The sequence below is a fragment of the Grus americana genome, chromosome 7, assembly GCF_028858705.1.
Source record: "Grus americana isolate bGruAme1 chromosome 7, bGruAme1.mat, whole genome shotgun sequence".
Taxonomy (NCBI): domain Eukaryota; kingdom Metazoa; phylum Chordata; class Aves; order Gruiformes; family Gruidae; genus Grus; species Grus americana.
Genome location: NC_072858.1, coordinates 28770485 through 28796669, shown reverse-complemented (window position 1 = coordinate 28796669; position 26185 = coordinate 28770485). Strand labels below are relative to the sequence as shown.

The window sequence follows — 26185 nt, the reverse complement described above, 5'->3', positions numbered from 1 at the left end:
CCCAAATGAGATTATGGCAAGCACTATGCAGTTTTTTAAATAATGCAATTATATGTGTGTATACACACACACACACAAATCAATATGCATACAATTTTAACAAAACCAGCTAGACTAACACCAACCCGTCACACACAGTAATGCACCGTCCCTATTCGATGGCCTGGTCAAATAGTGAAGCTGGGATCAAGACACTAGCTGATTCTATGTGCATGGAGACACTACTTTATAGTTTGTAGCAGTGTTATTGTCAATTATTATTCTACCACAAGAATATATATTAAGGAAGTGCAAAGAACTGAAATATCACATATTTTTCTCAATACATTGACCACAGTACTTTAACAATAGTGCTTCCCATTCAAAGTCCTTTCTGACTCACGCATTCCACATCACTAAGTTGTCACAGCACTCTTACCATCAGTTAAGATAACCTAGCCATTTCCATATTATTTTGGATAAACTTAACATCCCAGTTCAGAACAGTACGCGACTAAACTCAGTGGATGCCAATGCTTTAGGTGAGTTTGTGAATTGAGATGTGAGAGAATCCATGTATTCATGTCACCTCTGGTTTTCTAAACTACAAACTATTTAAGCAATTACTTCTTTCCTTTTGATTTCTTCAGCAGGTTATGAACAATGCAAAAGCAACAAAATTGCTGAGAGTGACCAAGAAAAATACTACTATGCATATGTCATAAAAAAAAAAACCAACCCAAACCCATCTTAGTGGGCCAAATCAGTTAATCTAAAAAGAAATCTAAAATCTGTTTATGAGCTAATCACTTTTACCATTAAAGATCATTATTACAACAGCACAGAGAGAGTAAGGTTTACAGCTGAATTAGCAAACTGAAAACTCATAACTGTCAAATAAACTTTTTTTGAAACAAAATATAAAAGCAATTTCCAGCAAGAATAACATTTAAATAGAGAGGCAAAAAGAGACTGCAAACATCTCCAAACAAAGAATGCTTCTTTCCTAAGCTGGAAAAAAAAATTTACACAAAGAAATAAATCTGGGTCTGAACATATGGAAAGCTATACTCAGAATTAAGTGGGGATTAAAGCAATGCTCCAAAAGCTCACAGAATATGAATTTACACTGTAAAAGACAAAAGCTTATTTTTAACACCAAGCACAGAATTATTCTCTTTACACACAATATTGTAAGTAGTAGCTCTGCAAGTTCTGCAGGCTTCTACAGGCTACCATACCTTGAACATTTCATGAAAGACCTACCCATAAACTTGTTGGGGAATAACGCACTGTGCAATTTTTGGTTCCTAGCATGTTCATCATTATTTTCAGAGCAGTCTGATTAATAATCTGCATTTTTCTGTTAGCACTGAGAAATAAATTAGTACCCTAGTGAGCTTCCTTAATTGTGATGCTTTGCTCTCTAGAAATTGGAATTATGCTATAAAATCTATGCACACAAGTCATCACACATGTTATTTATGGTTCTGGTCATTATCCTTGCATAGGAAAATGCTCATCAACAGAACAGAGACTGTCTCTGATTAAATCACACGAGCAGCCCCATTTATAGTAGACTGATGGCATTTAGGTGATCTTTAGCCCACAACAATCCTGCTAAATTTGTGACTTTTAACAGGATCTGATCATGAAAGATCTGAGCAAGTTTCCCTTGATATCAACAAAAATCCCCCTATCAACTCAAAAGATCAAATCCAGGAAAGCCAAATCCAAACCCAAGAGACAAAAGCTCAGAATAACTCACTAATATTTCTGAATGAGATGCTTAATTGTTGTGCTTTGTTACTCTGCTCTGGAAACAAGAGATCTTGTCTCCTTGGCTGACAGAGACTCCTTAAAAATACAAGTTCTAAATGATAAATTGTACTTGTCTTTTTTCAGGACAGGTTTTTTCACAGCAGGCTTGTAAGGTGCTAGGAAGAAAGCCGACGGTGACTGTCTACAAATTCAATTCTAAAATAGATTTGACCTTAAATGACACAGACTCATTCTTTCTACAAAAGTAACCCAAGCAGTTTGCATCCAGAGAGTACTGTATCTTAATGTTTTTACTAGAACTAATACTGTCAGAGGGTCATTTATCATAATCTGTAGTCCTAACATAAACAAACATTGGTATTTTTGAGGGTTAAAGAGTGCAGGTGAGAGTTACAGGAGGCAACAAGAGGACCTACCAGTTCATGAAAGAGGATACCACGAACGGGTGCAAAAAGACTCAAAGGGCTTTGCTCTTTCAAATGCCATCAACTGAATTTGTGAGAATGTTCACTAGAAATGTAGCAGATTTCCTGGAAGCACATTCCTGCAACTGCTTGCAAGTATGTTTAAGTCTAGGCTTGGGAATAAACTCTTTGGCTTGAATGAAACCACAACAAATTTTAAATGGTCACATGCATTCTTTATAAATAACGATCTGAGAAAGGATGTGTAGGCTTTGCACAGATAATGAAAATATGGAAAAGGAATAAACCCCTTGATTCTGAGATTTCAGTTACACCCCTGCTTTGCTCTATTTTTTGTGCATCTTTAGGTCTGAGAAATGCAAATAGGTCAGCATCAGTTTTTGTCATTAACCATTTTTGTCAAAGATACTGGGACATATTTGAGCAAGGGCTGTTAAGGTGGATTGCAGACGTGCTTCTTTTAGTTGTTGAACAGGCTGAAGTGTGTATTGGGAACAGCGCTGGAACAGGGCAGCTTAGCATGGCAGTTAGTATGTTGGTGCAAAACCAGCAAAAGTTGTCCTAGAAGCTAACTGTATTGTATCACGGATTTGTTGTTGTTCTTGAAGTTTGTGTGCAAAAAATCACACCAAATTTATCGGAATAGTATTGTGCATGATTCAAAGCTGAAAAATCAGTTAGCTGTAAACATCTGATGTTTGTTCAAGCTAATTAATCCTCTAATAGCTGCAGTATTCAGATGAGAAGCTCATGAGAATAGATATGTAATTAGTTTTCCAGTATTCCATTTGTGCCAATTCCATAATGTTCTGTTTTGTAACCAGCAAAGAACATAGAAGGGGAGATGCTAGATTACTGGAGAAAAATAAACGCAGTATTTTAAACAGCGGAAGCAGGAAGGACTCGCTGTATTACATACAAGGATGCTAACTAATGCTTATTAAGAAAAACGATCAATTTGTAAGCTCCTACAGCACAATAAAATGATGAGAAATAGCCAACACAAACTTGTTAAGAACAGATGATGTCAAACCAGTCTAAGTCCCTTCTTCGACAGCGCACTGGCCTAGTGACTAGGACAGAGCAGTAGGAGTGACATATCTTAACTACGTTCAAGCTATTTGGGCTGTCACAGAGGGCATTCTCAAACGGAGCCTAAGAAAGTTTCCACCACAGGGAATCAGCATAAGCGGGATCCGCAATCAGCTGGAAAAACATAATGGAGCCATAGTGATCACTGGCTTGCTACTGTGTTAGCCAGCTGTCTCCAGTGGGATTATATGGGGTCTACGCTGTATTCTGCCCAGTCTGTTCAGCATTTCATTAACACCATCAACAATGATAGGAATTACACATGAGAAATTTGGGAATGTTACCAAAGTGGGAGGACATGTACTTGGGAAGACAGCATTTAAATTCAAAGTGTTCCTGGCAAACTAGAATTTAAAAATAACAGGACAAAGTTCAAATTAGACACGTGTACGAGGAGCCCAGAGAACTGCTAGCAAATGCACTCACACAAACAGAAGAACTCAGTAAGCAGGAGATGTAGCAGATCACAATATAAGCCAATAATATAACTCAGGGGATTGCTAAAAAAATAATTTTAAGAGAGAAGAGGAATGTCATACGCAAGCAGTAGCGGTAACAGTCCCACTCTTCAATGCTGGTGTGTCTTCAGCTGGAATACAGTGCCCAAATTTGAGCTCCAAACTATAAAAATCCACAAAGCATCCAGAGAAAAGCAAGAGAGATGAAAGATACTGGAAAATATCCTACAAGGAAAGACTGCAATTGTTTTGTTTACAACACACACGAACCAATCTTTCATTAAAACCTTTAAAAAGCCATTTCAAAGTCATGTGCCAAGAATACTATGTACCTTATCTTGGGGGGATTTTAAGCAATAACTCTGGTCTCCTTCAGACCCCATTTCTATGATGCTCTTCCTGGAATATTTTCAGCAAGACAAAACAAACCCCAGCACAGTCTTCATTGTATAAAATAGATGTAAAAGCAGAAAGGTTTACAGAGACTTGCAAAGAATAACAACTTAATGAGGTATTCCATATAGTTCAGAAGTAAAAAATATGATAAACCTACTTAATCTGTACCTAATCTAAAATTAAACCATCTAACATTCTTTTCAAGAGAAGCATGCACCATAAAAAGATAATACAGCAGAAAAATCAAAGAATTCCTACCCTTGATATTAAGAGAGCAATCACTCCTAGTGTCCCTACATGCTACAGTAATCAGAGAAATGGAAAAAAAAAAGAGAAAAGAATTCTACTCTTAATTCAGATTTAACATCCAGTAACTGGGGAAACACTGCTTTTTCAGCTGCATAAAAAATAAAAAGAATAATGATGACAATAATAATACCTGCCTTCCATATCAGCTAAGATGTCATCATTATGTGTTACTAAATACAAGGAAAGACTTAAGAAGATTCAGAAAAAATATTTTAAAATATTTTGGCACTCTGGCACTGACCTCAGTGGATGGAATTGCATTAGACTTGTTAAATGCAGACTAATTAGGCTTTCCACAGGAGATCATATGCCTACGTTAACTATCTACAAGAAATTGCAACACACTTTCATAGGGCTATGATTAATTATGAATAAGCTTTACAAAACTTTTTTTTTTATTATTCTATGAAATCTCTTTTCAACTCAGTGAAAGCTAAGAGGCACTTGAAATTACTTCACTTTTACAAACTATACATTATCTCTACTGGAAATCTGCATGAAAAAGAGTTTTCCCACATATACCCACAAAGGAATGATTAAAGGTCAAAGAGAGACAGTATTGCTATGGGTTTCTTGGTGGGCTTTGTACCAATAAATGAGCTGAATGTGTCACAGGACTAGATGTTGTGGGAGCTGGATTGCTTACCTGACTCTGCCATTAACTCAGAACAGCATCAGACAAAAATCACTAAGCAGAGAACCCATTGCCCTATTTGAAAAATAAAGTTACTGGTATTGCTTATGTTTTTGGAATCCTTCTCAGTCTATGAAGGAAGAGTACTAAATTATTGTTATCCTGAGAGGCAAAGAATACACTAACTACAAGAGCACTCCCAAGTCTTCACACCCTATTTTTAGTAACTCGTTCAAAATTCTGTAGCCAGCAAAACTAGCTGCTCAAAAATAAAGTCCAGATCCCCAGAGTAAAGATTAATTGATTCTTGTTTGCAGCATACCTTAGAGTCCTTAGACAAAAAGGTGTCTCACAAATGGTTAACACTGATTTCAGGAACAAAAAGGTTTACACAAAGCCTTTGTTCTGGCACAGAAGAAAAAAGGTGAATGTATGCAAATAGAAGGATTGGTCAAATCCTGATCGTGTGACAGAGGGGTGGGATAAAAATAGCATATGTCTATATGAGCAGGGCAGAACGGGCACAAACGTGTCTTAGGTGGTTGGGTACAAAGCAGTTGCCACCTGGAATCTGCAGAGCAAAAGTGTTAGAACAACATGATGCTCATCTGTCGCTGGGTGGGATTTACCCCTGTGGGCACAGCACTAGATCAGAATGCTTCTACAGCTTTCAGGCTGGACTTTCCATGAATTACCAAGCCAGACTGCTGACAGAGAGCACATTTCTCTGTGCCTTTCCATGGAGACATATTTCCAGTGCCTCAGTGAGAATCAGACTGCAGGTTTGTGGCAGGCAAGAGTATGGGATCCAGCTCTGGCATAATCTATTTACATATATTGCCTTGTATGGCACCGAGTCTCATTTCATCTAATGTCACGATTTTAATGTAATTAACATTTAATTCAGCTGAGAATCCCACATTGTCACCTTCTTGGACCCAAAAATTAAAATAAAATGTCATTTCTAATGGTGGCTTTGAAGTCTACTCTTATGAAAGTTTGCATTAAGTTATGCTTTACCTCCTGACCTTTTACATTTCCAGGGACACAGCAGTGTTCAGTGCTACGCTATATACCTAGTATGTCAGCTCATGCATTAATAATTCAGGTGGGTGATGCATTTTTGGTGGCCAGCTCATTGTGGCTGCCAGAATTAGCTGATCAGGTTAAATTTCCACTAAATACCAATGCTGGCTTTCAAAGCACTGAGATCAGAACACACATAGACCTCATGCTAAAATACTAAGTATAAACCAACACATGGATTTATGAAAATAAATGCTGAAAGTAATCAGGCAGGACAGAAATTGCATTTCTCTCCTTTATTCCTGATCAGCTCAGCTTGTATTTGCTCATGTCACACACATCTTCCTCCTGAAGCATAGACGAACGTATGACAAAGAGTAGACATTATGCTCTGCTAAACAAGCTCAGTGACGGCTACCAGGGTGCCTGTTCACCTCTGAACTTCACCACGTTACTGCCAGATTGAGGCTGATTCTCTTGAGCAAAGTATAAAACTGAAGGATGCCAGGGCAGGAGGGGGGTACCTGTATGGAGGTGCTGTGCTGGAGTGGGCACACCAGCACCTGCCCTGGGGAGCCTTTTCCTCGTGTTGCTGCTGTTGGGAAAACCACTCCTGGGTACCTAAGTGCTCACTACACCTGACTTGTGTCTCCTACATCATCACTGGCAGGGAAAATATGTCCAAAAATAAAAGCAGCAAAGCAAAACCAAAAATAAAACAAAACCAAACCTGAGAAGATATTACCTTGGACAGTGGGAAAGCCTACATGCAAAGAACTGCTAACAGGTGCTGGTGCTTGATGCACAAAGTAATTGCTACAACAGAGGAGGGACTTGGAAGTATAGGACTTAATAATAATTTTAAGCACCCACTAGTGATTTTTCTTTTTTCTGTTTTTTCTTTTTTCTGTGTCTCTTTGTGGTGATGACTGTCTCATTTCTGTAATTATCAAGTGTCTTTGTTGGTCACGTTTTCCTCATCACAGCAAGCATGTAGTGCTAATGAGAAGTTTTTCCAAGAAACAGAAATATACGTTGACAGTTTTTCAAACCATAAACTAGAATGGAGACATTTCTGTTGTGAAAAAGTCTCAACAGCCACCAGCATCAAATCACATGCTACCCTGTCACCCACTGGTTATGAGAAAAGGAAGGTAAAGAGATGCAGAGTTGCTTGAAGGCAACTGTTGTTTTTAGTTTGGGGGGGTTTTTTTAAGATAACTTTTCTAAATTACTTCTTCCAATTTATCAATAAAATCCCTAAGCTGTTTATAGTAGCCTGTGACAGTTTCCATTACACTTTTAAACATTAGGAAGAAAACCCCTTTCATTAAACTAATTTAAAGGCAAGGTGTTGATTCTAACAGAGGACATTGTCCGACGAGCAGGAATCAGTAACTTCTCAACACCCTGAATCAGCTACACGTTACCAGTGACGCTATACTACGATATGTAGCTCATGAGCTGCAGACTGTGCTCAGCACAGCAACAGTTTCCAATGCTTTGCCCATACTTTTATCCAGCCTAATGAGGGGTGTAATATGGTGGGACACAGAGTTTCTAATTCTCTCTGTTTCTTCACCCCGAGTGATGTTTCACTCCTAAAACACTGGAGCACAGCCTAACACTCACTGTTTGAAATAAATACATAAATAGATAGATAAAAGCACCACAACACAGTGTGGGATACTAAAACAATCCAAAGATGCAGCCTGAGCTTTAGCAAAGAAAACTTCATCCAGAAACAGAAACTATAAAAAGCAGGGGATGCTTCTACCAGAATTACGTGACAAAGGAATGCCAAAACACAAGCATGCCAAATATGCGCAAGCAAATGCTCAAAAAAGGAAGGATATGACCAACAAAATGAACCCCTTAGTATTCTGAAGCCAAGTGCCTTACATTTTCTTTTACCACCTTATCCTGATGTATGAGAATTGTCCTCTTTCCTGTACATAGCGCACAGCCATAAGATAAGAATCTGCTAGCCGAGGCTTTCCTGGTACATTTTCTAGAGTGCTGTGGAACAGTGACCAAAGTGTGGCCTTTTTTCTTTTCTTTCTTTCTTTTTTTGGTTGCATTTGTCACAGCAAGCTTTATATATTCATTCAAGTCAATCTTCCACAGAGTGGCCTTTTGCATCTACCAGGAAAACAACATGTAACCAAGAAAAACAACAACATTGTGATTCATGCTAGAAGCAGAGTTCACTCTCTGCTGGCCCCCAGCCCAGATCCTGAAGTGTCCACACTTACTTTGTCAGCTTGCATTACCATAATAGCAATATTTTATTAGCAGAAAGTTTCAAACTCTTAATGTACGTCTGGCTTTTCATGGCCACATAACATATGCAAAGTCCAAGTTTTTCTTCACTGCCTTTTCACTTCAATCCAATGAAACACATCATGGCTGCAACACCAGCCCGCCCCCCCCCCCCCCCCCCCCCCCCCCCGAAGTATTCTGGCACCCTCTCTTTCATACTGCCTTTTTTCTTGGAATAAAGCTTGCTTCTCAAACCTGTTCACCTTCTTCCACATTATCACTTTCAAACACCTTTTATAACAATTCTCATACTGTGACTGTACAAACCATTTTGAGATCAAAGAGTTTGGAGTTGCCTGTAAATAAGAAAAATGCTGAAGAGAAATTGTGAGAAATTGTTCGGTGCTTTCCAGGCTGGAATTTTTCCCTTGAGCTGCTGGGTTTTTCTTTTCAGAATTAAGGATAGTGGCTTTTTCCACAGCTTCTGCTTTGGTCACATGGGGTGACTGCCTGAGGCCTCACGCTCTTCTGAGGATCCTCATTCTATTCTGGGACACGCACTGGGGGACATCGGAAAACACAAGACTGGCAACAGATAATAGCTGAAAGCATCGGCTCATACACCACCTGCTCTCATTGAACAGTCAAGCTATAGAGAACCACCTGAACATAAATAAGGTAAAACACAGCCCCCACAAAAAGCCCAAACAAGAAGAAAATAAAAAATCCTACATTTTAACACAACTTTTCAAATGGAGACTGTTTAGTAAGAGACAAAGGATGGTTCAGCATTAATGCAAATATGAAGTGATTCACCAGTGATGACACTTGGTTTTAGAAGAAATAAATGTTCCAGTGTGACCTGAATATAAATATTTGTGCTAAGAAAGATGATCAAAAATGGAGATAGGGTCCAGGAATGGAGATAGACCACTGAAAAATTGGCTCAAAACCTGCAAATGTTAAGCCCGTGCCAAGCAATCCTCTTCACCAAGGAAATCCCCAGTAAATAGCCTATTTCCTGAAAAGTGTACAGCAATTCTACAGCCAGAAGTTGCCCTTCTGACTTGCAAATAGAAATCCTTTTAAACAAAAAAAAGCAGCGGACTCAGTACAAGTAATTTAAGCCCTGTATTCAGCATCATAAAGAGTCCTACACAAAGAAACAGTAAGACATAGTACAGCCTTGCCAATTAGTTGCCAACTTCCAGTTTTAAGTACTAAAATGAAAATGTTCATTAGGAGATGGATGAAGATGAAACTTGAATTAAGAAATGGAAAAATCCTCCACTACTCCAAGAATGCTTCAGAAAAATTAGAGTCAATGCCAATATAGCCACACAAATATCAAACCAGAGACAAGGGAGCTGACACACAACTCAAACAAAGGAATCTACAGCAGAACCAGGAAATGGACTTGGTCCCAACTTATGTCTTCAGACACTCCCAAGATTACATTTTTAATCAGATTTATAGTACCAGTACATAGCTAAACTGTCAAGGTGCATATATGCCTTACTGTATGTTCTATAATCATTATGGGTAGCAAACCATGGCATTTCTTTGTAAAGGATTAACATTCAGCAATGATGTGTTACACCACATGGAGAACAGGGAATTGTAGTCTTTGCAGCACTGCCAATACGGACAAAATTCTGCCATCGACACCCCACAGCTGTTCCCTACTCAGGTGGCCAAAATGTTTATTGTTACCCTGAAAACTCTCCACAAATAGCATCTGCCTAGTTAGCATTTGTAGCATGGCAGTGCTTGGCTCATACCTGATGGGCCCTGGCAGAGATGGGACCATGGAGTTTGTGTCCTAAGGTCCACATCCTTACTTCCCATTATGTTATTCGGAGAAGTAATAAAGCCGTTTAATGCCATCTACATCAGCATGACAAGAATGTCTCAAACAAATTGCAGGAAAAGCTGTGGGAATTACTCCAGAGTGCCTTTGCTTAACAACAAAAGAGAAGAGCTCGCAGTGAAATCAGTATGGAAGAAAACATTTTCTTTCAGTCTGTCTCCTTCTATGCTTTTTAAAAATTGAGTGTGTAACTAAACAGCTGTCAGAGGGAGGAGCAAGGGTTCAGAGTCTAACAGCAGCTTTTTGCATGAAACAGGAGCTATGGATAAAGCCTGAGGTTAAAATACAGCATCTCGGGGTCACTTTCCAGAGCACAGTCAAAAGACGTAGAATAACTCCATCTTACAGGCATATAAGGGAGTCATGTTACCACGTCAAAGCAAGTACCACTATGTTTTGTCCATTTTTTAAGGGTCTCAGTGTTGCAAGTAGCTCTACAGACCTAAGCCTCACTCTGCGGTGTAAAACATTGGCACAATATTGGGCTAATGCTGCCGCGCTACTTCCATACGTAAGCGAGTGCTTCCAACAGCATTGCTGTGCACTGCTTGCAGGCAGCGACTCAGGCGGCACAGCCCGGGGTGCCTGCGCGACTCTCCACCGCGCAGTGAAGATGTGCTCCTAGAGACTTGTAAGAAATTATGATTTTTTTTTTTTTTTTTTTTTTTTTTACTTCCTTTACTTCCTCACTGCCATTAATCTATGAGCAGTATACCAGGGAACTTTAGCTCCATTTTAATGGGAAAACCTACGATAGTTATCAATCACAATTTATATGTTTTCCTCATACGTTTCCAGGTTTATTGTATTTTCAAAGTTTAGCTGACAAACATAATCAAAACTAGTTTCCATCCTGTCGTCATGATTATCAGAAAAAAGAAGCAGCTTACTTTCAAATACGGAAGTTGGTTTCAAGCACAAGGTTTCTCTTTCTCACCAACGCTCTCTTAAACAAGAAGTTTTATTGGGCAAAGACAATCTTCAGAAAGCCACAGATCAGCAATGATATTCTGGGTCTTTTTTTAGAGTGCTTCCTCTTTCCTACATTAACTAAAATGAAAGAGAACACAGGTTTATTCACAATATATGAGAAATAGTTCAGAGAAGTATTTCCTTAAAATCCTCACTACTCATTAAATGACTTAAAATAAAAAATGTAAAAATTCCTGCATATTAAGAAATCATTACTATTCTCTTTCACTTTTATTTTAACTATTCCAAGTTTACATTCAAAATAAAAGTTTCGACATCAAAAAATGCTTAGTTCCTGCAACCCTTGCAAACCCCTTCCTAGAGTAATAGTAGAGTAATAGAATAATGGGTTAATAAACACGTTTTCCAGGCCAAGTTGCTACCTTTCCTAACAGAACATGATGCTTGGCATTCCCTCTCTCATGACTAGCATCTTCTTCCTTTCAGCAAAGGGCAATGAAAATCTGGTAATGGCTCCCTGTCCTAGGTCAGTATTTCCTCAAAGCAGGACCTGCCAGCAGAGCCATGCGTAGTGACTTCGGCAGTCACTGCAGCAGTCTCTGGCGTCTTGGAAAGACGGCAGATGCAGCGGGGTGCCAGATAAGTCTGACCTCTCCATCAGCACCACAGTGCTGACACCGCTCAGGTTGCTCGTCTGTGGCCCAGGGCTAAAACACAGCAAGTAGCTCCAAGAAACAGCCAACCGAAAAGGTCTCAGCATTATTTACCACCACTACGCCATCTCTCAGATGCCAGTCAACCCGCTAAACTTCCCAGAACACACACCGCGAACAACTTCCTACCTGGCAAACGATACATCCTTTGCTATCCAACTGCTCATGGTTCTCAACTAATTAGAAATAAAAACCTGTTAAATTCTCTGGATTTCCCATCCTCCTCTTCTAAACTTCCATCTTGCTAACAGCAGAACCAATGGCACTGATGAATGATCATAACAAACCAGTACCAAGTAAGAGGAGACATCAAGATAACTTCTAGAGTCATAATGAAGCGCAAGTCAAAATATAGGTGCTAGGCAGGTAGAAAAAAATAAAATTAAATCCATATTCATATGTTGCAGCAGCCTTGGCATTCCTTAGAGATAATACTCCATCAAAACTAAAGTGCAATGGTAATATTCAGAAACGGACTCTGTTAACAAACACTTGGAGTCAATATTCACATATCAAAAACGGAGGGAAAAAAGTGTCTCCTTCCAAAGCCAGTGACTTCCGATGATAAAAGACAACTATGTCTTTGAAATATTATTATTATATTATTAGAAATATTAATCACAGTCTACCCACCTAAGACACATCTTTTGTTCAACAGCACTCTTACACCTTTCTTGTGAAGTATAGTGCTTCTGATTTTAAGTCTGTGGCATATATGGGTCTTTTATATTAGGAAAAATCACAACTGTTTGCATTCAACAATAAAAAATACTTATACATTTAAAAATTATATTCAGGGCATTATTTTAATATTATCATAATATCTCAACAAGAAAGATGCAGCAGCAGAGACATTGCTGTTGTATTCTCTAATACCAAGTTCTACAAAAATATCCCCCAAAATTCAGTGATTTCTTTGGGATTTTATTAGCTTTTTTTGTCTTTTCCTCTAAACCACGGTATAGAAGTAACTGGGTAGATGGTGAAAAAAAACCATGAGAACTTTTTACTCCCACAGTAGTTTCCCACTTCTCAAAAAATAAACATACCATTATGTTTTTACACTTGCTGTAGATTCCACTACATAAAATCGAGTGGGATGGGAGTTTCCACTTTATATACACAGTGGTATATTGCAGTATCTGTGCTAGCAGGAAGCTGCTGTCTTTACAAAAAGGGAAGCTGTCTGTCTGCAGTTTTTTTGAAGTCACAGCCTAGTTTAACCCTATATGGGCACATCCACTTTCTGCCAAAGCCAAGCCCATTCACTTTTCCAGTGTGATATGTGGTCGCAAGAAGAGTAAGTGTGGACTGCACCCATGCGTCTGCCTAATTCATAATGCAGCAACTACAAAAGGTCACATTTTGCTAATGCTGAATGTCAAGACAAACTTTGCCTGGTTAACTGAACATGGATCACATTTAGGCTATGGCATTAAGAGGCTTTCTCTGATTCTCAGGCAAGATATAGGACACCCCGCCCTGGACTTATTTGTCATCCTCACGAGTAGACAGGAAAAGCAAAAGGAGATATCCTACAACGGGAACTGGGTACCTTTGGTATCAGAGCACTTTAGGTTTCACTGAAAAAAGAAATCTTTACAAGGAAGCTGCATAAACATAGCTGGCTTCCCGGTAACTGTGTTTACTAATAACACAATCTACATACAATTGTATGCTTCTACTGCGTTAGGTTCCGATGGCATCTGCAGCAAAGCTTGGAAAGCCTGCCAGAAGGTCTTTGAATTATTTACACGAAAGTCATCTTCATCCTTAAAGTCATTGGAGCAGCTCTCCTGAATCAGGAACATATTTACTGATTTTATAAAAACAAAACAAAAAATCCCACAAAAAAAAACAAACCAAAAAAAAACCCACAAAAAATTACAAACAAAACATTTTCACTTCAGTTCCAAGCAAAATCTGCAGCTGTTAGCATGGAAGCGAGGCAGCATTTCTTCACTGACATTATTAACACAGAAAAACCTTGTATTGTATGAAAGTAAAAGAACAACGTACAACCAATTCAAAATTGCATTTTTCATGTTTTTTGCTCAGTTACTATATTTCCTTTTGTTTGTGTAATAAAAATCAAAGAAATCAGATTTTGCTTTGAAAACAGTTACTTTGATTTAAAATAACCCATAGATTAATTGAGACCACCAGAGCCCTGTAAGTTTTCTAAAAGTTTGTTTAAACTAAGAGATTGATCAAGCACTAACTGAAAATAAAATTCATTGATGACATTGAATCACTCTGGAAAATTCAGACTTGAAGGTTCAAGTATATGAAGATTTAATCCTTAATTCCTTATTGCCATGACATCATTATTGCTCTCGTAACTGACTCTTAACCTACTTGGTGTAAAATATTATAAAGTAATTATACATTTAGTCCCATACCATTTTATGTGCAAATAAGTGTTATTTTTTAGTATCTTCAAGGGAAATTTGATCTGTGTGCTTATTCCACTTGTCTATCAAGCTCCCCCAACATTTAAATCCAGTGAGTAATTCAAATTTTGATAAGGTAGAGGTCTCAGTGCTAAAGAAATACCTGCTCGGAGAAGAACAATTTGGGTTAGTCCCATCACTGAAGGAAAAGAGCTTCAGCTGTAACAGACCCGTGTGCCAGCCAGCATGCTCACAGCTCTATTTTAATGGGGGGGGAAGCCTTGAAACTACAAACACCCGTACCCAACTCAGTAGTACTAATCACAGCATAAAGTTCAACTTAGTAATGCAGCAACAGTGAATTTCCTGTAGAAAAAAATAAATTTAAAAAGCCCGAGTCCTACTAAAAACCTACAAGAGTCTGTTTTGAAGTTGGTCCGTGGTGAATTATCTCTGTGTTTAGCATGACTACAATGTGTCTTGAAACAGCTCAAACTTGGATTCTCTTCAATCCATTTTATCTTAGGTGTCAACACAATGGTTGCCACTTTCTCTATATTCTTTATTTTTATGTCATATTTAAGATGGTTTAGTAGATATTAAACATATATAGTTAATGATTTATCCATCATTCTGATGAGATATGATTGTGCTGTCACTTTCCTTTATGCTGTCATAGTACTTCTCAAGAAGAAAAGAAGATTTATTATTCTTGTATTGCCATAAATGCATTAAGGAATAAAATTCTAAATTCAAAGGCTTTTGCTAAACAGTTTTCAGCATGCAGTTTAATAACCAGTCAATTTAGCAATGTAAATATTATCGATATGTTACTAGATATTTCATCTTAATGACTATAACAAAACTGCTGTCATTGGGGGTTTGGGGTGGGGGCTTAACCCTTCCAATTCCTTTCCTATTGGCCTTCTGTTGGCACCTACTATTTAAAATTCTGCCTTTTCCCCTTTTTTGTAATACCATAATTTGTGCTATTTCCTCCTTCTTATGACCCTCTCCTCTCTAAACCTAAGCATGTCAAATTTTATTCTGATGCTACAATGCATTTTCAGTGGAAAATAACAGTGTGTTCCAAATAGTAATCCATTGCACCCCTTGTTTTAAGGGGAAGGAGACAAGACACATGACAAAAATCATAGAGTGAAATAGCTGGAAGTCCACCCACTGGGAAAGGCTGGATGGCAGAACCACTGTGCAATGCTGTTGTAAAGAAATGCAAAGTAAGTATTATTTTACTTTTTACGATTCTTACATACAAGTTTCCTTTTTATTTTAAAGTATTGGTGTAGGATAATTTATAGTTAGATATTTGTATTGTTCAGAAATCACACTGGGCAGCCTTAGACGTGAATAAATATTAGTTCAGGCATTAGAAGACTATAAGCAGGTGCAGAATAAAGAATCTTGGAACTATTTAAAGCCCAACTGTGCGCTAGGAAATTCAAAGACACTGAACAATGGCAACAATTCATTGTAAAATTCAATATTGTTGATATTTGCTTTCAAAACCCCCTTACTCTCCCCCTCTACACCATCCTTTCCTTCCATCACTTCAGACAAATCTCTGATTAAGGTACTCATTATGTGCTCCTCAGTCACCTACTTCAACATCCACTTCTCAGATCTCATCTAAACAGACACGTCGCTTATAAAAGTTAAATCCTTCTTATCCATTACTATTGTTCATCTCAGATATCATGCCTCATGCAAGATTAAATTAAATGTATTCCACTAACCTCTTCCAGACATATTCTATTAATGTATAATCATGTCCCTACCTTGTAACCTCCCCTTTCCGCATTCCCTCTATGGAAATGCCAGCTCCATTTTCATAAAGGTATGTCTTTGTCTTTTGCAATCACCTTTGTGCTTTCTTCCTCATTTCCTTTGCCAATTGTTCAGTCTCCCTAGTCTCCTTATTTCTACATCCTTATTTAAATTTCTATACCTTTGTACATCCCAACACAAAACTGAAAAACACCTCACCACTTTGTTAACTACAAACTAACATTACCTACATAGAGGAAAATCAGGAAATAGCAAAAGGAGTTTCTTCTTGGAAGATTTCACACTGTAGACATACGGGAATAGACACAATTCCTTCTTATTATTTTACTTATCAAGGATATAATACCTTTTGGGAAACCAATTCATTTTTCCAACCAGAATACATTTAGTACTTTTTTGGTATGATTTAACTGAGCTTCTGAAGGATGGGATATTTGGTATACTGTGGACATTACTGTGCAAAAATCAAGTACAAAGGATGGTCAAATGAAAAATGATTAAAAAAAAAAAAAGTCAACAAGTTTAATTCCAGAGCTTTGGTTTCTAGCTATCAGATTTCCATAGGAAACATTGTAAACAGTTTCCAGACAGCTTTGTAGGAATTTTATGTTTTCCAAAAAAAAGACAATCAAATTAAGACATTTGAGAGATACTGCTTTAAACTCATACCAAACCAAAAACAGAATTTTGGAGAAAATTAGCAACAATGCTGTAAGAAAACACCCAGTTAGAAATGCCTGCCCAAAACCTACTTCCTTTCCTTCGCAACATCTGTACATGGTTTTTAACTAGCATGTCAATTCCTAAAACCCCATACATAGAGAAAACAGCAAAACAGCCTTGGTTTCGCTGTAGCTGAAGGACAGAAATGGAAGTTCCCAGTCACTGCCCAGCACATGACACCTACGTAGTGGAAGACTGAGACTCAGAATTTCCTCTGGTGTGCCACCCTCCGTAGTACTTTCAGTTTTTCTGGGTAAAACTGTAATGGAAACACAGGGCTCACCACACTCCCCAGCACACTTCGCCTGAACGTAGACGTGCAAGGGGAGCAGCGAAGCAGCTCTTTGCTTCCGTCGCAGTGTAAACCAGGGACGGACTCCGGCACGCGGGGTGTTCCAGCTGTGAGAAGACATGGTCCTCAAGACCCCGGTAAGTTTTGCACAATGCTGTGCTCTGTACTAACTGCTTCCACGCACTGCTGGTGTTTTAGAAGGCATATATGTCTGTGGGCAAACTACAGCGAGGGCATCTCTGTGCTAGGTATTGCTACTGCAGCGATGGCAGAGTTCAGCCATCGAGAGACATGTAGCCATGCATGGTTTAGAGTAATCTAATACTAGGTTACAGAGAAAGCACATTTAAAATTGTGATGCAGTTTATAAATTCACTGGTTATTCTGTGTAGTATGTCATACTTAGATCATATGTTAGGAATTGAAAACATCCATAAGGAAGATTATATGGTGGTAGCTTTATACAATGCTGTTGTGGAGAAATGGAAACAGGTTGATATTTCATATTATTGTGGTACATGATTTATTTTTTTTCCTCTTGAGCGGAATACCGGAAAAGACAGAAACATCAGTTTGAATGAATATGCACCAAGTGAGATGGTTTCAGTATCGTGCAGGCAGGTTTAAAATGATGCAGTACACTAAGACCTAAACACAGAATCAAAGTTCAGCTTTCCATGGATGTTTGAATTTGCCTTTTGGGGTCAGCCCATCCCAAACTCAGGTGGCGCTCCCCAGAATATTAATAATCAAGTTTCAGATATTTGAGTCAAAGAGAGGTATTTTGTCTCAAAGATTTCATTCTCAGTCCCTTTTTTCCAAGTTAATTAAACAAACAAAGAGCAATAACAACCCTGAAATTTCAACACTAACGGGGCATTTGAATTGCAACAAAATATGCCTTCTGTTAGCTTATACAATAAAATAAAAAAAAAATATTGTTTGCAAGATAAAAAAAATAGCAGGTTTTGGTATATAAAAAAAAAACCAAAAGCCAACCCAACAATTAGAAAGTGAGAGCTCTTCTTTTCAGACACGTTATATTTACCATCTCCAGAAAACGTGGTTCAGGGCTGACCTCTGTATAGCTTCTATTAGATCAAAAATGCTATCCTGGTACTTTACAGGGAAATGAATGTTTCTGCTGCAGCAAATAAGATTCAATCCCGCACTGAGTTTCTCAGTCTGGTGAATTTAAGCTCTCAGTGGATTGGTAGGAACCTGATGCACATAAGCCATGCAATCCCTTGAGAAACAATTTTAAAATTAACTAATGAGATATCACACTGCTTACAGCTTATTAGAAAGAAACAGTGAGCAGCAATAGCACATAGCTACTCTGCCTGGGATTTAAAAGCTGGATTTAGCTGTCATGTCCATAATTCTTAGTGCATTGGTTATGTAAAGGAGGGTTTAGTTTCATATTAAGGAAAGTAAAAAGGCTCTACGGAATGTAATTGCAGGATTAGTAAAACGTATAAGGCAGCTTTGCTCCACTATTTACATATTAAGGCAATTTATGGAAATCCTCATATAGAAAACTTCAATAATTGAAAATTAGATTCAGAAACAACTTGCTCTTAAATTAAAGGACAAGCACAGGGTATATTATATCATTTTTCATGTTAAAATATTATGCGTAGAGAAGAAACTGGAAATTTTTCACAAGATACTTTAAAGGTTATCTCCCCAAGGAAAAGGAATAAGATACGAGAGCATCTTGACCAATATTGACAGTTATAATAGAAATACCTCTGCAAGTTTCCAGATATCCAAGCGATACGTCTACATGTTCACAGGATTTCTATGCATGTGAACATTTTGACGGTAATTGCCACTCATCCTCAGGTGGACAGTTAAGCGTAAAAGGACAAAACAAGCAAATGCCTTGAGAATAACCTGGTAGAGGTAGCATCACAGTATGCGGACAACACTTAAGAACAGAGAAACTGTAAAGACAACAGACGAGATGAGTCAAAACATGGAGAGTCTCGATGAACATAGCTGGGCAGAGAAACTAGAATGACTAGAATTAAGGACAGAAACTGTCAAGTCTGGTAGTAATATGTACAATGCTGAGCACAGAAAATGAGGTTATCATAAAAAAACAATCATTAGCAAGGCTGCCACCTCAAAACTAGAATGGCACAAAAATTTGAGATTGCACACCAAAATGCATCAGCGAAGACTACCAAGGTAGCAGCTAAATTTAGGATAAAGAAGTACTAAGAGAGCAAATTACGGGGCAAAAGACTTAAAAGTCATTGACTTGATTCTCATAGAAATGTCACATACTGGTGGAACAAATGATCTAGTTGTATATGACTGCAAAAAGGGGCAATTCAAAATACAATATAAAAACATTACAGAGGACTGAAGTGAAAGTGCTTTGCTTGGAATACGTATAAACCCAGTGACTACTGCTTTCTAATTTGTGAAACAAATTTCAAAACCTTCCCACTGAAAGAGAAGTTGCCATCTCTTAATATAGACAACATATTAGAGGAGCTGAAAATGTAATAAATGCACAAACAGTTCACTTGAAAATGAGGGTTATTAAAATAACTATTGGATGTTTGACACGTAAGCAAGGACCTCTAGTATCAACCTTTAGCTGCAATTGTAATGGAGTTAGATTACCCTTTGTCACACAGCCATCCTTGCACAAGCCCTTACACAACCTCTCTCCTGTCCTAAGGAGACACAGATCAACCTCGCTGTCACATCCCATTAGGAGCAGAGCTGATAAAATGTACTGGGATTCCAAGGTGACATCGCTTCTTTCATTACCTTTGTCACAATATTGATTAGATTAGGTTTGAAGCCCTTCTTTGGCCTGCTACTGACCCATTGCATCTCCTGGGAAATTCTGCAGAGTGGGAAACAAAATTGAAAACGACTGGAACAATAGAGATGTTCAAGATGGTTACAGCTCATGGGACTCGCATAGATGTGACAAGTGCCGATTTTTACTAACTATGCATCCTAATCAATTAATCCCAAACTTGATGACTAAATATTACATTATCTTCTTCACGGTTGTTAGCCTTTGCGAGCTTAATAGCATGAAAATAACACATCAAATATTTTACTTCTTTCACTGGAGTAAACGACCATGTTGTTGTTAAAGTGCTGCCTCGGTCATTTCACCACCAAAAATTTAAAGAGTAAATAAAGAGCAGGTAGGTTTGCTCTCTGTAGAGCCTTCATATTGGTTGTCTTCTGCAGTATGTTTATTTTAGATATCACAGCGCATGCAGGATTGCTGATGATGTTTCAAGTCAGAGAATTGAGCAACTGAGCCATATGGCATTCAGTTAATCGTAGCAGTCAATAGCTAAAGACCCGTATATATCTGCGCTCACATTTTCAACAGGCTTTACTTATTGGCTTTAAACACTTCTAATATAATACATGCCCTTCATTGATGTAGCCTTTGTGTATGACAGATTTGACAGTTCTGAAGGCACAAAGAACTACTCTGAATTGCTAAGTATTTTTTTGATTTAGACAGAATGGAGGCTAGAGATTTTTTTGTTTCGTTTTTAAGCATAAGGTCAGTTTTTTCCTCTTTCACACGAGCTACCCCTACAAATACCGTCAGTAGGCACATGTGAACTACAAGGAGCCTGTGCAATAAGTTCAGTAAATGTCACTCCTTTTCCCTACGCCTTTACCTCCCACATATAACACCCACTCCTCTGACAGCACCAAAATTATGGTTTGATTTTTCTTTTCTTCCAAGGGTTGCCTCCTCATCATCGTCTTCACACAGCTTTGCAAAATACGATAGCTAAGCAATTAGCATCCTATAAGTAAAATAAACATTCCTATTTGCGGTAGGGAAATTGTAGTACATCTGTCACATTTGGTAACACCACCCGAGACAAGATGACACACGCTACGATAGCCTAGGAACCACAAGCTCCCACGAAACATTAGCTTCCAAATTTGCTTCTTGTACGCTTCGAAAGATAAAGCAACATGAAGCAGAATAAGAATTGTGTATTTCATGCCAGTTTAGCAGAACAGAGCATTGGATCTACATCCTGTATTTATTTTATTTCCACGGGAGTAGAAAAACCATAACAAGATAAAAAAAAAAAAAAAGAAATCTGGGATTTTCTTCTACATAAAATGCTATTACCTAAATGTACCTATGAAAATACACATTCCAGGTTGCTACTTTGATCCTTTTCACAACTGCTAAACTTTCTTCAAGTCCAATAAATTCTTTCACCCTGTTCTTAAACTGGTCATGCTTTTTTTCACTCAAATAAAAAGTAGAGTTTCTCTTAATATAATCCTAGCTTTCTTTAATAGAAACTTTTTGTGTATTGCTGAAAGATTTGACAGGGTAATTAATGTTTCATTGAAAAAGACTTTAAAAATTAAGGGGGAGCAGAGAAAGAACAATAATTGATTATGGATTCAGTTTAATTAAACTTACCATAAATATGCTCTAGGATACTTAAATTGAAAGAGAATCATCTATCTATAGCCGTTAAGATTACTCCAAGCTCCAAGAAACTCAAACAATGTATCTTCATGCTTTGCGGAATCTTGCCTGTAGGTTAGTACTGTGCTGACTTCAATTAAGATTCAATAATAGCTTTTACACCTAAACACTATGGTTTGCACCTTGAGAATGTGAAAGAGCCAATCTTCTGAGGACTGCCTGGGAATAGCAGATCACTTTTGTATGCTTTAAGAGCAGAAAATTTTGGAGAGAGGTTTCAGCCAGAATTGGAAGATTATTCCTTGGAAAGGTACAGGTCATCTCCCAAAGAAAAATGTTTAGAAGATCCTCTCCTGGATTGTCAAACAATATCCTCTATTTACACTAATTATGTTAGACTTCCCACCTTGCTCTTACCATTAAAATAAAAGCAGTACAACAGCTGCACCCCTCAAACATTATAAAATAAAGAAATCCTGAGCACAGACGAAAAGGAAAAAGTGACCACTCCTCAACATCATAAGATACAATTAGGAAAAAAAAAATATTTTTTTATTGCACAGATATTTTTGTTTTAAACAGTTATTTATTTTTGCACAGAAAAAATCACACAAATCTAAGTCTTGAAACATTTAATTCGTATTAACATGGGAAGCATCTCTCCTTCCTCTGAGAAAGTAATATGCAGTACGCATCCACGAAGAAAATAACTTTTGAGACATTTTAAATGGCTTTAATGCTTTAAGGTCAAAGAATATGGCACACACTACCAGGCCTTGTCCCACTTCTTCATCCCTATCTCTTCACCCTCTTTTCTGCATTCCCTCCTTACATGTAATGCTTTCCCAGCTCATCTGCGTCTCCCAATGTTCTCCCCAGCACATACCTGCTCTCTGCCTTGTTCCCTTCTCCATACTAACGTGGTCAGGCAGCCCAGCTGCCTTTTGTAGCATTCTTAATTACATTCCTCTCCTATCAATTGCTGGCCTCGTTACCACTGCTGGGTTTGGTTACCAGCAATAGGATTTATTCCCATTCCCTGTTTCCCTTCACCCCCCATCGCCTTCTAGTCTAAATGAAGAGATGCGCTAGACCAGCACACACAAGCCTTTACAAATCTCCAGCTCTGTCAACTGGTAGTTTGTAACCCAGAAAGAAGCGTTAGCTGGAGGCTGAGTGCTTGCAGTGTGTAGATCACAGATGGACTTGACATAGCTGGTTTTGTCTGATGGTTTCTAATGTCTCTTCCCATTCCACAAGAACAGAAAGCTAAAACATCCTAACTCAGCTGGCTCTCAGCTGCATGAGTTTGCTGCTTTGCAAACTTCAGGAGGAGGCCACAAAAAGAGGGTGGAGATGCAAAAACCAATGTCATTCTTTTGGACTGCACAGCTTGCTTGTGCCAGGGTGCTCTCCTCTCCTTCCATGAATGCTTTAGCTAGTGAGACCAAGGTATAAATGTGTCCCCTGCCCGCACTCCCTTCTCACCTGCAGAGAAAGAGCTTGCAAGTCAAGTTTGAAGAGTACTGTAGAGCATGTAAAAAGAAGTGTACAGGAACCCACTTCTTTGAAATTGCTGACATGGAGGATGAAAGAAGCTTGAAACCTCCAGGGCTCCAGCCTCACAGGCATGGAAAAAAAAAATCCCTTAAAAAGAAAAGAAATAGAAGGAGGAGAAAAACTGCCTATCTCTGTATTTAGATGTTCAAATATATAAGTCCCTTGAGGAAGGAAATCGGTTAGGAAACTGACAGTGAAAGATACAGATTGAATATAAGTCTGATTTTCTGATAAAAGTTTTAATTCTTTTTTTAAAATGAGAAAGAGGTCTTAAAATGAAATAAAAATAATCTGCAAAAGCAATACCAATACAATTTAGCCACCAAAGGGCAAGAAGTTAGGAAAATACAGGCTACGAATAGTCTGGCAAAATTTAATTTCCTTTCAGGGACTGTATATGTTTATCATCAGCAATAGGCATCCCATTACAGTTTTTGCAACCAAGCAATAATGGAAATGAATATTATTTTTTTTAATGCAAGTAATAGACTGTCTTACAACACAGAGTAATTGAATCCTAAAACTGGTACTGTAAGTCTCTCAGTAATACAGGCAACCATTTTAGCCAATCTTGAATTTTGAGAATAAACTAGAATAGCCATAACACATCAAGGCTAACATTATTTATCTCATAAGCTGATGATGTCTGCAGAGGTGAAGCTGAATAACATATTGCTAGACTTGATAATAATTTGCAATGAGAAAAGTCTGCGCTGCTTGTAAAGAAGGGACATGGGCAAGTTAGGGTAGCAAAGCAGCAGCCAAACACAGTAAGCTGAGGTGGGCTACAACCACACCCCAGTCACCTCCGCCTTGTGCCTGGGTCCCTGGGAGCCACAGAGACTACGGACAAATTGGAGCAATTGCCAGGTTTCTCTGACTCATGCTATGGCACATCACGTGTTTTTCAGGATTACAGAGCAGACAGCAGTGTGAATGCTTCCAAATTATAACCAGAATCTAGTTTGGACACATATTACCTTCTGCCACATCTTTTGACCTTACTTTTGCCACAGAAAAAGAAGCTCAGAAAACAGTGTTTTCATACTTAAATGAGAAAAGGAACTGGTATCCCATTACATTTTTCATTTCTGAAGGTCTTAAGGGAGGATAGAGGATGCTCTGTAAATAAATAGTTTAAGTTTAAAGAATGGACTGTAAGCAACTAAAGGTTTGCCTCTTGCAAAACTATAGTCAGTGTGATTAATGGTTCAGGAATTATATTAAAGTGCAATAGCTTTCCCTGTGGACTGGTGATACCCAGGAGAAAAGAGTCTCTGCTTTGAATGAGAACATGAAATTTGATTTGCATATTCTAAAGAAATAAATAATAATCTCTTAATTTAGATAAATCTCTTTACAAAAGCAGCATCTTCCCGTTTGCATCACAAATTAAACAGGAAAAAATAAAGTCGTCAGGCAGTCTGAGTGCATGAAAGAAAGGGAGAACCTGCATGAAGCAGTCCTCTCTTGTAATTAATAATAACAAATTGATGGGCATTACATCTGCTCAGCACCTTCCAGTATCGTGACTCAGAACTGCACTGTAAAAGCTATATATACACCGCTAACAGTTCCTTTCTTAAAGGGTTGTTTATTCTAAAGGAAATGAAGGATTGTCAGTGGACTGAGTAAAGAAGGTTTTAGAGCTTCATTTACTGCTGGGCAAAGATAACATCTCGGAAACTTTTGGGCTTGCAGAGTACACCCTAACTACTTGGTACTTTCTCACCATTCAGACCAAGCAACAATAATCAAGCATATCCATAAAAATTAAGATTAAACGCAGAGTACACACACACACACACACACGGATGTAAATCAGCACTAAATCAGTGCTCCAGGCCGAGGTGCCTTTACCAGGCTCTCCCCCTTGCCCGTGGCTGGGTAAGGCTGGCTCTTCCCAAAGCTGCCTTTCCCACTCTGTTCCCATGAGAGCAAGCTCGTATTTCACCATAAGTTTAGCAACTCTTTTCTGTACAATAGTCACTGATTAATGCCCTGACCCTTGACTCCTTAACCTCAGCAGTAACAAAACAGAAGGCAAAGGCTCACAGCCCCAAACTTTAAATTGGTTTAAGGACAGACCTTCCCGTGTGGCAACGGTGGGACTTGCAGAGTGTTTTGCGTGAATAAACACAGGTCCTTTTTACCCCCCTTAGCCTTTTCTGAAATTTAGTAGCAATAGAAAAGTGAATAGGTAACTGATCCAACACAGCCATAAATAATTCAAAGGATCGCATTCTTTGCCTACCTGAAAATCCAGAGCAGCCCATGTAACAGTAAACAAGCTTTTAATCGATTCTAAAATAATAAGAATGCAGAAGATAGATGACAGTAAGATTTAATTTAGTATCTATTGGGCAGAATTTAAAAGAGCCTGAACGCTCGCTCATCTCTTAGAAAACTGAAATAGGAACACAAGTTTTAAATAAACTACTTCTGGGCACAGCTGCAGGGAACGGTTCATGATCGAGCAGTCCTTGACATGTTATCGTGCCATATGCTGTGGGCACAATGCAGTTTTAATAACTGCAAGGAGCTTCAGCTATGCCTAGGAGTTTTGTTCTTCATGGTGAGCCTAACTGGAAAAACCCTAAAAAAAGCAGGGCACTGCACCATAAGGGCTTGAACAATCCCCATGCTTCCAGAGGGGGGAAGCCAAGCAAGGCTGCAAAATGAAAGTCAAATATTCAGGTGAAACCTGGGGCTTGGGAATAAGGAGGAGGTGACTGGTGAAAGGTCCAGGCCACCCAGGCTCTCCTTCCAGCCCCATGATTCACCTAGTGCGTGACCCAGTGCTGTCGTTTAACCTGGCCGGCAGCTAAAACAACCACGCAGCCATTTGCTCCCTGTCCCCTCTGGTGGAATGGGGGCGAGAATCGAAAAAAGGTAAAACTCGGGTTGAGATAAAGACAGTTTAATAGGACAGAAAAGGAAGAGAATAATAATACTAATAAAAGAATATACAAAACAAGTGATGCACAGCACAATTGCTAACCAACCACTAACTGATGCCCAGCTAGTTCCCGAGCCACAGCCCACCCCAACCAACTCTCCCCAGCTTTTATAC

The 26185-nt window shown here is 38.5% G+C and overlaps 1 protein-coding gene across 4 annotated transcripts in view; it reads left to right on the top strand.

Annotated features, from left to right (window-relative positions):
* The window catches only part of RASGEF1A (RasGEF domain family member 1A), a 169300-nt gene that overhangs the window by 97694 nt on the left and 45421 nt on the right, over nt 1-26185 (top strand). The window contains exon 2 of one of the 4 annotated variants that reach the window (XM_054831442.1): nt 15396-15510. In XM_054831442.1, the coding sequence (XP_054687417.1) occupies nt 15469-15510 (42 nt within the window). In that variant the 5' untranslated portion in view covers nt 15396-15468. Of the gene's footprint in view, nt 1-15395; nt 15511-17075; nt 17231-26185 lie in introns of those variants that run through there. The other 3 variants (XM_054831441.1, XM_054831444.1, XM_054831445.1) reach the window with 3 other exon arrangements.